At 36.0% G+C, this 13,369-nt stretch overlaps 1 protein-coding gene across 2 annotated transcripts in view; it reads right to left on the bottom strand.

The window, feature by feature from the left end:
• Positions 1–13,369, bottom strand: part of LOC123529501 (uncharacterized) — a 32,449-nt gene that overhangs the window by 7,339 nt on the left and 11,741 nt on the right. For both annotated transcript variants that reach the window (XM_045309858.2, XM_045309856.2), the window contains exons 4-5: positions 11,951–12,128; positions 8,256–8,606 (exon numbers count right to left, since the gene is read on the bottom strand). In XM_045309858.2, the coding sequence (XP_045165793.1) occupies positions 8,256–8,606; positions 11,951–12,128 (529 nt within the window). The remainder of the gene's footprint in view (positions 1–8,255; positions 8,607–11,950; positions 12,129–13,369) is intronic.

Raw genomic sequence — 13,369 nt, 5'->3', positions numbered from 1 at the left:
GTGAAGATCGGATGAGAAATGTTTGACTTAGAGTGCGGACAAGATTTGTGATAGACAGAGAGACGCACAGACTGGAGTAAATCAATATGTCTCTCACACAATTGTGTGGTGGGACACATAACTAGAGCTATATATCTAGAGTCCCAGATGCAGCTTTGATAGAAATAAAGTAAAATGTTGGTAAATTTGTGACACTGACATAGGACCTAGTGACATCGGTTTATATTCTGCAAGTTGTCTTGACGACGTTAACAAGAGGTGCTAATCTTTATGTTTTATGAAAAGCCTTCCAGTAGTTAAAAAGACAAGAAGTGGGCACAAATCTAAGCTGTCTGATTTTTGACCACTAAGTTTAACCTTGCCCTCGGACCTTATGACCTTGGTTGTGCACTCTCATGTTGTCTGGATGAGTTTTACAATTAATGCTTATTTTATGAAAATCCCTCCAGTGGTTTAAAAGATATGGAGAAAATTTGATATATAAGTATCTATTTATTCATTTATTTGGGTTTTACGGCGCACCAACACAGTATATAGGTTATATGGCGCCAAACAGGACTACAAATTGTGACCTTGAGCTTTACATTTGTAGATACAGTTTATATCCTCTGCATGCCATCTTGTTGTACAGTAGTTAACGACTGATGCTAGTTTTATTAAAACCTTTCAAGCGGTTTAGGTGATACAGAGCGGACACATAGTTAAGCTATTTGACTTCTGACCTGAAAGTGTGACATTAACCTTAGATAATGTGGGTAAGGAAACATAAAGTATCTAAAAATACAGTAATCCAACAATATGCACATATCCGGTTCATGTTTATGATGCAAAGCAAGTTTCATTTTAACTGGATGAAAACTGCTGACCTGTAGGAAATGAATACACTGTGAACGGAGACCAAGCAAACGCCATAACTCGAACAAGAGCTCCGCCAAGCGGGGCAATATACGCCCGAAGGGTTATATCAGAGGAGGATGGGAGCAAAATTTAAAGAACTGCTGAAGCCTAACGGACAAGAATAACAAAGGGAAGAAATTTAAAAAAAAATTCTAAGTCCACAAAACATCCTTACCAGGTACACATATGTCAAAACACACCTAAAAATTGGAGGTATCATCCCTGTTGTACCACAGTCAGAAAAGCGGTCTCAGTTTTTCCCTAAGGCAAATAATAAAAGGTAACAAAATATAAGCTATTTATAGTAACATAAAAGGGAAGTAATTAAAAAACAATTATTGTAAGTGAACAAAAAGAGATCTGTCAAATAAAAACAAGAGCACCGCAATGCAGAGCAATACATACACGAAACAAACTGACATGACCTTTGATCCCCAAGTTTGACCTTGACCTTTAATGCGAGCCATCCAAGACGTGCTCTGCAAGTCGTCTCGATGTGGCGAACATTTGTGCCAAGTTCCTTGGAAATCCGTCAAGCAATTCAAGAGTTACAGAATAGACATGAAACAAACTGACATGACCTTTGACTCCTAAGTGTGACCTTGACCCTGAAGCGAGCCATCCAAAACATGTGTTTTGTACGTCGTCTTGATGTGGTGAACATTTGTGTAAAGTTTCTTCAACTTCCTTCAAGAGTTTCAAGAGAAATTGCTAATGGACAGATGGACGGACACCAGGGCTATAACATAATACGTCCCTCAGGGCATATAACAAGAGCTGTCTGTTGACAGCGCGCTCGGATATTCGAATAACTGTCGGAATTATGGTGTCAAAATATTACCAGAGATTTTCAGACAAAAGAAAGAAAATAGATAAGACAAACAATGTACCTATATTTGTGGATTTGGATACGGAAGTAAATATCTTTGATGGTATACAAGATATTACCATTTCATAACAACTTTAACCAACGACGATGCTGACGCCGGGGTGAGTAGTCGAGCTAAAACTAAGTGACCGACTGCAGTGGCAATACAGAAGTCCCCTACTGATATAAATTTGTATGTGTTCATCCCTTGTGGTTGTTGGCAGCAGTACTAAGACTAAAATGCTTAAAGGCATTAAGAAGCTAAGAAACGAAATATATAAAACTATTTCTACTCAAATTTCAATAGTGACCTTGAAGTACAAGCATGGATCATGTACACAACGCACAGCCTCATCGTTGGGAACATTTGTGTGCAGTATTAAGATAATCCATCAATGCAAAAGTTACTGCGCAGAAACAAATTTTTACTTGAACTTCAATAGTGACCTTGACCTCTGACCGACAACCATGCGTCATGTGCCTGACAAATAGTCATGGGAAACATTTCTGTGTAGTATTAAATATTCCTTAAATGCAATTAAAAGTTACGGGCAGAATTAAATTAAACTTGACCTTAAACAGTAACCTTGACCTTTAATCGAAAAGCATTGATTATGTGTTGACAAATTGCGTCAATGTTTGTGTGTACCACTAAGATGGTAAAGATTATGGAGCAGGAACAATTTTTACTTGACCTTCAATAGTGACCTTGACCTTTGACCTACAAGTCTGGTACACGCATTATCTACATATTGCCCTCTGTACACAAACCAAGTTTTATGAATCTAGCTCGGATACTTTTGAGTAATTGCAGGATCCTGCTTTATGGACAGACAGATGATGGATAGACAGAGGGCATACCTTAGGCCCCACGCCTCCGGTGAACTGGTTGGGGACTAAGAAGAGGTCTAAGCAGGCCCTGTATCATTCTTGTACCTAATTTTTTACCCCAGGTACAGAAGAAACCAATTTGGCTTACATTTCATAATAACATATATTCTGTACATGCTTTATTTAAAAAAACAAGTTTTGTTTTTGTTTTGTTTTTTATTATATTTGACTTCGGCGATACATGTCCTTTTTGTGCTGATTTGCCTTAAAACCCAACTCATTATTATATTTGATCTACTGACCTTGACCTATTCATCGACTTTATCATTCCCAGATTTTATACAGACATTCTGACAAAACTGCATGAAAAAGTGTAAAATGTGGCTTTTAAAATAAATAAAAAACAAGGTTTTTCAATGAATTGACCTTGTTTCTGACTTCAGCTGACACAGTTTATAAATTAACCTAGATTTCATAAAGACAAATATTGTGAAAACTCTCATGAACATCAAGTAGAAAAGCTGGCTTCTAGAATGTTATCAAGGTACCTCTATGACTTGACCCAGTGACCAAGTTCTTGGCCTTAGATGATCTAGATAATTACTTCACTTACAGATCATAAAAAGCATTTTGATCTGGTTTCAAGAAGATCAGGTAGTTCTTTGCTATAGATGACCTAGATAATTACTTCACTTACAGATCATAAAAAGCATTCTAATCTGGTTTCATGAAGATCAGGTAGTTCTTTGCCATAGATGACCTAGATAATTACTTCACTTACAGATCATAAAAAGCATTCTAATCTGGTTTCATGAAGATCAGGTAGTTCTTTGCTATAGATGACCTAGATAATTACTTCACTTACAGATCATAAAAAGCATTCTAATGTGATTTCATTAAGATCAGGTAGTTCTTTGCCATAGATGACCTAGATAATTACTTCACTTACAGATCATAAAAAGCATTCTAATCTGGTTTCATGAAGATCAGGTAGTTCTTTGCCATAGATGACCTAGATAATTACTTCACTTACAGATCATAAAGCATTCTGATCTGGTTTCATGAAGATCAGGTAGTTCTTAGCCATAGATGATCTAGATAATTACTTCACTTACAGATCATAAAAAGCATTCTAATCTGGTTTCATGAAGATCAGGTAGTTTTTGGCCACAGATGACTTAGATAATTAATTCACTTACAAATCATAAAAAAACATTCTGACCTTGTTTCATGAAGATCAGGTAAAATATGTGGAATCTGGAGTACTGAAAAGGATTCTCTAATATTAAGTTAACTTATTGACACAGTTTGATATGACCCAAATACAAATTTAACCTGAATTTAATGCATACCACAATTTGAAACTGAATTACATTTTATAAAGAGTTTGATGAATATCAAGACTTTAACAAGGCTTTTCTATGATTCAACCTATTTGCATAGTTTATCATCCCAGGTAACCTAGTTTCAAATTTCAAACCTAGAATTTATTAGGGCAAACATTTTGACAATACCTGATGATGATCAGATGGAAAAAGTGGCCTTCAAAATGTTAAGAAGGTTTTTCTATGATTTGACAAAGTGACCAGCTTTTTATCTCAGAAAATAAATACTCTGACAAAGTTTGATGAAGAGTTTTAAAAATATTTTTCTATGATTTGACCTAGTGATCTAGTTTCAGATCTTAGCTAATAAGTTTCAAATTTGATTTAAATTTCAAGGAATAAACATTCTGACAAAGTCTGGTGAAAATAAAGAGTTTATATTTTATTACATGGTTTTTGTATTATTCAGTCTAGTTACATAGTTTATTATCTCAGGTAACCTGGTTTCAAATTTTTGGGAGATTTCACTATAACAAACATTCTAACAAATATCTTTTGTGTTCAGGTGGAATATGTGTCTTCAACGTGTTAAGAAGGCTAGTTTTTGACCTAAATAATCTATTTAAAATCTGAAATAGATTTCATAAAGACAACCAATCTGACAAAATTTTATGAAGGTCAAGCAGAAAACGTGGCGTCTAGAGTGTTAACAATGATTTTCTAAGATTTGACCTAGTGACTTAATCCTTAATTATTCAAAGCTGACCAATTTTCATACAGACAAATATTCTTTCAAATTATGATGAAGATCAGGTAGAAAATAAATTAAACGTATAGAATGTTAACAAAGTCTTTTAATTAGTGACCTAGTTTTTTATCTCCCATGACTCAATTTCAAAATCTGCAGAGATTTCAATAAATTTGTTTGTTTTGGGTTTTTCAACTGTATTTCAATAAAGAAAATATTCTGACTAAGTTTCATTAGGGTTACCTCTAGAATGTCAACAGGATAATCATAATAAAATTGTTGATGATAGGGCAACAACCATTGTGCTCGGGCAAGCTAAACAACAGACATGAAAGTCCTGAGTGTATGCTCATGTTCACTTAATATATATATATATATATATATATATATATATATATATATATATATACCCCTGTGAAATACCCCTGTGAAATGCAGTTCCTGAAATCATGAACACTTTCACCAATTAAAGAACTGTTCATGAACTAACCTTCAAAAGTTCTTGATTTGTGTTCATGAATTTTTGGACATGAACTGTCCTTCAAATGTGTTCATGAACAGTTCATGAACTACAAAAAAATCACACAGAGTTCTTGAATTATTCTTGATAAAAGGTTAAAGGAAAACTCATGATGTCATTTTCTTGAATCTTTCATGCACTACTCATGACAGGTAGTTCATGAACTAATGAAGAATCATGTTCATGAATGGTTCACTGCTAGTTCATGAAGATAAAATGGCACAATAAAAACATATAGCAAGAAATTCATGAACTATTCATGTTCAACAAAATATCAAGAACTATTCATGAAGTGAATAGTTCATGAACTGTTCATGTACATTAGTTCTTGAAGTCATCTTTCACTTTTCATGCACTGTTCATGAACACAGTATTTAAGAATGTATCAAGAATTTGTGCCATTTAATCTTCACGAACAATTCATGAAATATGCATACACTGTTCATGAACTGTTCATGAACAGTAACGTTTCATTTCGCAGGGGATATTAAATATATATATAAATCCTATTTTACTTGGATGGAAACTGTATGTGGAGTTGAATGTGTAATGGATTGCCTCACTGACTGTCATATAGACGTACAGTTCAAAGACAATGTAAAATCATAACAAGAGGGGCATGATGGCTTTATATCGCTCATCTGAGTTAAGTTGCATGCTTGAACAGTTAAAATAATCTACTAAATAAATAACAAATACAGGCAGGTAATGTGTATGTGTTATTTTTTTGTTGTTTTTTTTTTGTGGGGGGGGGGTGAGGTGGGGTATCACATTGTTGAAATGATGTGATATCACAAAATCAAACATGAAGATTTTTAAAGTTTAAAGTAATGCGATCCGTAGATCGGCACTCTTCCTATTGAGCTAAGCAGGCGGGCTAAAAAAAATACAACACTGATTACAAGTAACTTAGGAGCAATGCAGAGCAACTAAAACATTCTGCTGTTAGGTATTACCAGAATCCAAATCTTAAAAAACATCATACAATGAGGCACATTCAATATGAATGCAAGAAGAACAAATAGGACATGAGAGGCCTTGTAAACCAATGTGAGTTTGTGACTAAACAGTAACTATGCTTAGTCCACAAATCCTCATAAATCAAACATCATATTAATTTCTATATGAAATAAATTACAATTATAATTTTGACTTTGGATATTTTTTTATGTTTTGAAGATATATGATAAAGGCTCATAATTAACGCCTTTATTTATAAAATATGATGATATATATAAAAAATATGTTGTCTTTTTCTTGTTAAATCATGTTTCAATGGTTTTCTCATATATTTGCCAAAGGTCTGAAAACTGGTTAACATAGATATATATATTAGTAGAAAATATTACTGAATCCATAGTTTGTAATTACCTGTCTTTATGACTCTTCATGTCTTACTCAACCGAACATGAAATGAAACTTGACGAGTTACATAAATTTATAAAATATTTAAACAAGAGTCATAATGACTCTGGGACACCCGAGTTATATGAGCTACATGTTTCAAATGTCAAACTGATGCTTAAATATTAAGAAAGTAGGTCAGTAGGTCACACTCATAGTCACTGCAAGTCAGTTTTAAGATCGGTGTGAAAAACTGTACATCGTCACCTCAGTGCAAAAAGTGGATAACTTAACTGACTTAAAGAAGGACTTCTTCACTTTTAGCACTAAGGTGACTCAGTGCAAAAAGTGGATAACTGCATTGACTTAAAGAAGGACTTATTCACTTTTTGCACTAAGGTGACGGGTCATGTCATCCAAATTTCAAAGCTGTATCTTACAAAACAAGAAAGTAAGTCAGTAGGTCAAGGTCACAGTCAGGTGACCCCTAATCACTTGGGGTCATCAAGTAATTATAATTAAACAGCTGTTTGTAGCTCATGTGCAAAACTGTATGTCATCCAAATTTCAAGGCTGTATTTTAAAAAACAAGAAGTATGTCATAGGTCAGGTCACAGTCATGTCACCCCTAATTCCTTGGGGTCATCAGGTAATTATAATTAAACAGTCTAGGAAATATGATCTGATAACTTTTTCAAGTATTTTTCCTATGTTTAACTCATATAACAAGTGACACCCTGGTGGGGCCTTTTTTCACCCCAGGTGAGCTCTACTAGGCAATACCAAAGGCCTAGGCCTTGAACTTTCAGAAGTGAATTTTTTTTTTAATTCCTAAATATGTTTATGTAAAACTTGGGACCCCCGGGGCAGGGCCTCTTTTCACTCTGAGGGCATAATTTGAACAATTTTGGTAGAGGACCACTAGGCAATGCAACATACCACATATCAAAAGCCTAGGCCTTGCAGTTTCAGACATGAAGATTTTAAAAGTTTTTTACTATATAATAAAGTTAATGTGAAACTTTGGACCCCCGGGGCAGGGCCGGTCCCTTTTAACCCAGGATAATAGTTTGATCAATCTTGGTAGAGGACCACAAGGCAATGCTACATACCAAATATCAAAGGACTATGTCTTGTAGTTTCAGACAAGAAGATTTTTTTTTTAAGTTTTTACCTATAGAAGTCTATGTAAAACTTGGGACCCCTGGGTGGGGCCTCTTTTCAATTCAGGGGCACTATTTGAACATTCTTAGCAGAGGACCACAAGGCAATGCTACATACCAATTATGAAAGGCCTAGGTCTTGTAGTTTCAGATAAGAAGGTTTTCAAAGTTTTTTTTCTTCTACATAAGTCTTATGTAAAATTTGGGACCCCCGGGGCGTGACCTCTTTTCACCCCAGGGGCAAAATTTTAACAAGCTTCATAGAGGACCATTAGATGATGTTACATGCCAAATATCTAGGCTCTACACCAAGAATAGTTCTTAGAGTTCTGTGTGGAATTCAATTCTTTGAATAATTTCAAGAGGCCATTCACGGACCATTCCTGTGAGGTTTCATCAAAATTTAACTAGTGCTTTAGGAGGGGATGTTGTTTAAAGGAAAGTGTGGATGCCGGACGGATGACGGACAGACACCAGATGGTGAACGATCACAATAGCTCACCCTGAGCCAAGCATAAAAGTTTACTTGATATCAAGCAGTACTCATTACAATACTTACTTAATCATCCCGGCCCCAAAATGCAGAAATATATGGCGATTGCTCCTCCACTCCAGCGGGTTCCTGGATATGCTTTAAACCGCCGTCAGGGAGGCTGATGTTGACAGGGGCAATGTCGCATGGGGCCATTGCCCCATACATGCCAACCAGGACCAATTCCATATGGTGGATATCTTGGCACAGGAGAATTCCCGCTCTCTTTCCAAGGAGGTGGCCTAAGACCTGGAGATGCCCATGGGAATCGAATAGCAGGACAGTATTATCGACCCGACGGATAATTGCGTAGGTGAAACTGTCAATGGTTACTAAGAATCCCATGGACATCCTAGGATTGTATGCTGCCACAAACTCCTGCAATACAAGAACAAGAGCTGTGTCACTATTAGTGATAAATGCCCCTGAAGCATGCCTAAGAATGCTACAGTTGTCTGTGCAAAAAATCACACATCATTTTGTGTCCTTGACTTAGAGACCCGGGTCATAAGCGCGACATATCCTCTCAATATGGTTAACATTTGTGTCAAATTATTTTCAAATCTCTTGATAAATGGCAAAGTTATGGACCGGACAAGAAACACCTTTGATTTATAAGTGTGACCTTGACCTTGGAGCTAGGGGTCTGGGCATTGCGCGTGACACATCATTTCAATATAGGGAACAATTATGCCAAGCAATTATATAATCCCTTCATCGATGGCAGAGTTATGGACCAGACAAGAAACAGACCTGATGTTAACGTTAAAGTGTGACCTTGACCTTAGAGCTAGGGTTCTGGATCTTGCGCATGACATGTTGTCTTACTATGGTAAACATTTATGCCTAGTTATTTCAAAATCCCTTCATGAATGGCAGAGGTATTGTCCAGACATGAAACAGACACTGTTATTCTTTGACTCTTTGACTCTGGGTCTTGACATGTTGTCTCATTATGGTGAACAGTTACGCCAATTTATTTCAAAATCCCTTCATGGATGGCAGAGTTACAACCCGGATGAACAGACAGTGTGATTTTAATATGCATAAAAATTAGGAAAAATGAAAAAAGTAGGAGTTTATGCAAGCTACAAACTTTGACCAAAAAAGCTTTTTGGACAAAAATGGGCTTTTGCACTGGAATCAACAACATTAATTGTTCTCAACTGAATGCACTAAAGACGCATTGAGTATATACTTTTTTGAACATTGACAAAAACACTGCAAGATGTTAATATACATTCATGGAGGGCCGGCCTACCACATGGAGAAAATTTTGATTCTGGGGCTCAAAAAATGCATTTTTACTACTTCTAATATGAATAAGTAGGAGTATTAAGACATTTTATAAAAAAAAGTAGGAATAAAATAGGAACAGTAGGAAAACATAAGAATGCTGGAAAGCCTGTTATCATTATCCAGGACACATTCATGATACAGATTATGATACATGTGCCTTTTAATTCCTCTTAACCACAGCCCACCTGCTAAGCTCAGATCTTAGGATCACAGGGTCGCGAGTTCAATCCCCAAGTGGGGCATATGTTCTCCATGACGATTTGATAAAACACATTGTGTCTGAAATCATTCGTCCTCCACTTCTGATTCATGTAGGGAAGTTGGCAGTTACTTGTGGAGAACAGGCTTGTACTGGTACAGAATACAGGAACCAATGTAAAGGAGAATGATTTTTTTAATATTAGGAATGGTTACAGAACCAAGTGTACATGATGGACAGATTGGCGGATTGCAAGACCAACAAATATGTGTGACTCCAATATAGTGTCATATACATTGTACCTGGTTGTGTAATGAACATAAAATCACTAAAACTATGATTGTGCATGATTCTTAAACAACTGCACTTCATCTGATAGTGCCACATTTTTGAGCAATGACTTTTTCCTCATTTTCCTTGAAAATTTGCCTTTCAGGACTTGCTGGTTTATATAGTTAAGGTGCAGATTTAGGAAATATTTATACATGTACTGTATAATTATAATAAAACTGCACATACTTTTCCAACCATTAAATTCAAGCAATTATTTCCCAACAATTAGAAAAACTGAAATAATGCAACTTAATATAACGAGAGGGCCATGATGACCCTATATCGCTCACCTGATATCAATGCACTTGAGGACAAGAAGGTCCTCAGTAAAAATATTTAAGTCCAAAGGACAGGAACAACAAAGGGAAAAAATTTAACCAAAAAGAAAAAACAAATCTTACAAGGTACAGATATGTCAAAATGCTCCTAAAATTGGAGGTACCATCCATGTTGTACCACAGAAAAGTGGTCTCGGTTTTTCCCTACAGCCAATAATAAAAAAAGTTACTAAAAATAAGCTATTTATAGTAACATAAAAGGGAAGTAATTAAAAAAAAATATTGTAAGTGAACAAAAGAAGGCTCTGCCAAATAAATCTGTTGACATAAATGAAATTTCAGATCAGTATCTTCATTAGTTACAGAGATATACCCATTTTAACTTGAAATAAAGGGAGGTAATTTAACATAAAATCAGTTCATAGTTATCTACCCTGATTGTCTCAGTCCAGCTAATGACAATAATGAAATTTCAAATAAGTCCTATAAGTACTTACTGATATAAATCCATTCTGATTACAATCAGGGGAGGTAATCAGATATAAAATAACTCTGGAACCTACGACTGAATCTGATTTGTCATGGAATCTAAGATTTATTGTTGTTGAAGATATTTTGGAAGTTTTGTATCAAATAAAACCATAAAAGAAGTCTCTATATGGAAGTTTTGTATCAAATAAAACCATAAATGTAGTCTCTATATGGCTGCAAAAGCCAAAATAGCCAATTTTGGACCTTTAAGGGGCCATAACTCTGGAACCCATGATGGAATTTGGCCAGTTCAAGAAAAGAACCAAGACCTTGTGGTGATACAAGTTGTGTGCAAGTTTGGTTAAAATCAAATCATAAAAGAAGCTGCTATTGTGCAGACAAGGTCAAAATAGCTAATTTTGGCCCTTTCAGGGGCCATAACTCTGGAACCCATTATGGGATCTAGCTGGGTCAAGAAAGGAACTGAGATCTTATGGTGACACAAGTTTTGTGCAAGTTTGATTAAATTCAAATCATAAATGAAGCTGCTATTGTGCAGACAAGGTCAAAATAGCTAATTTTGGCCCTTTTAGGGGCCATAACTCTAGAACCCATAAAGGAATCTCGCCAGTTCAAGAAAGGAACCAAGATCTTATGGTGATACAAGTTGTGTGCAAGTTTGGTTAAAATAAAATCATAAATGAAGCTGCTATTGTGCAGACAAGGTCAAAATAGCTAATTCTGACCCTTTCAGGGGCCATAACTCTGGAACCCATAATGGAATCTGGCCAGTTCAAGAAAAGAACCAAGATCTTATGGTGATACAAGTTGTGTGCAAGTTTGGTTAAAATCAAATCATAAATAAAGCTGCTATTGTGCAGACATGGTCAAAATAGCTAAGTTTGGCCCTTTCAGGGGCCATAACTCTGAAACCCACAATGGGATCTGGCCAGTTCAAGAAAGTTGTGTGCAAGTTTGGTTAAAATAAAATCATAAATGAAACCACTATCGTGCAGACAAGAAATTGTTGACGCACGCATGGACGGACGGACGCACAGACGATGGACGAAGGGTGATCACAAAAGCTCACCTTGTCACTATGTGACAGGTGAGCTAATAAATGTAAAATTTAAATTATTTACCCCAACAGTTGGGAAATCCAGGTCCCGCCTCCTTGTAGTGAAGACCGGAAAACTCTCCTGTGCCAGTTTGACCTTGGTTGGCACGCCACAGACCTCCCCGACTTCAAGGTACCGTGAAGATGGAATGTCGTAAACTGCGATCATTCCATCGCATTCGGCGCTTAGTTTCTGGTCAACCCTGTAATGTGTTAAAAAAAATTGCAATGTAATAAAGAATCCACCAGCAGACTTTCAAACTAAAATCATTATCAGTTTTTCTTGTATATGAAAAACCTACTGACTGTGGAAAACATCTACTTCCTATTAATGATAGCAAGCTTAAATGTTTGGTAAAAATTCAATTTCATATTAAGTTAACCCTTACCCTGCTATATTTCTATAATGGACAGGTCCATCTTTCAATTTGGACAGTACCACTTATTATTCAAAGGGGTTTTCACTGAAAATTTACTGACTGAATAGCGAACAGTGCAGACCATGATCAGACTGCACGGATGTCCAGGCTGATCTTGGTCTGCACTGGTCGCAAAGGCAGAATCATCTGCCACCAGCAGGCTAAGGGTTAATGGACTGGCAATGACACTTAGCAGTTTCTGTGTGACTGTGTATCCTGGTTAAGCAATTTGGCACTTTCTGGAGGAAAATCTTGCTCAACGCACAGATCAATGTCCATAAAAACAGTTTGGTAATGCTGAAATTGTATTAAAGGAATACGTAATTTCTCAACTGTCATTACCAGTCCTCTACCTTAAAACCAATAACTTAAAGACATCTTTTGCTTCATGTAGATCTACCCCATAACCAAGAATGCCGAACCAAATGCTCTTAGTTGAAACCTTTGCCAGTAATTCACAACAGTATCTGTCCTTTGTTTTTAAAGTAACAAGTGACCGAGTATTGCAGTGGCAATACAGAAGTTCCCTACCAGTAAAAAAAAGACAATTTGACTTGACCTTCAGTAGTGACCTTGACCTTTGACCGACAGCCATGGGTCATATGCGCGACTGTGTTACAGTACTAAAAAATCCTTCAATGCAATTAAAAGTAATATCATGAGCAGAAACAAATTCTTACTTGACCTTCAACCAACAACCATGTGTCATGTGCGTGATATATAGTATAATCACAGGGAACATTGCTGTGTAGGACTAAAAGAACCCTTCAACATTATTAAAAGTAATGGGGCAAAAACAATTTTTTACTTGACCTTAAACAGTGACCTTGACCTTTAACTGACAAGCATTGATCATGCGTTGACACAATTGTCTCATCATGGGGAAAATTTGCGTGTACCACAAAGATAATCCATCAATGCTTAAATTCTTTAATTGTTCATAAACTAACAGTTCATGATTTATAAATTCCATGTTCTGACTGCATTACATCTACTTCATGGAAAATTCAGACTGCTAAAGATTC

The sequence above is a fragment of the Mercenaria mercenaria genome, chromosome 13, assembly GCF_021730395.1.
Source record: "Mercenaria mercenaria strain notata chromosome 13, MADL_Memer_1, whole genome shotgun sequence".
Lineage (NCBI taxonomy): Eukaryota > Metazoa > Mollusca > Bivalvia > Venerida > Veneridae > Mercenaria > Mercenaria mercenaria.
This window is presented reverse-complemented; position numbering and strand designations above follow the sequence as displayed.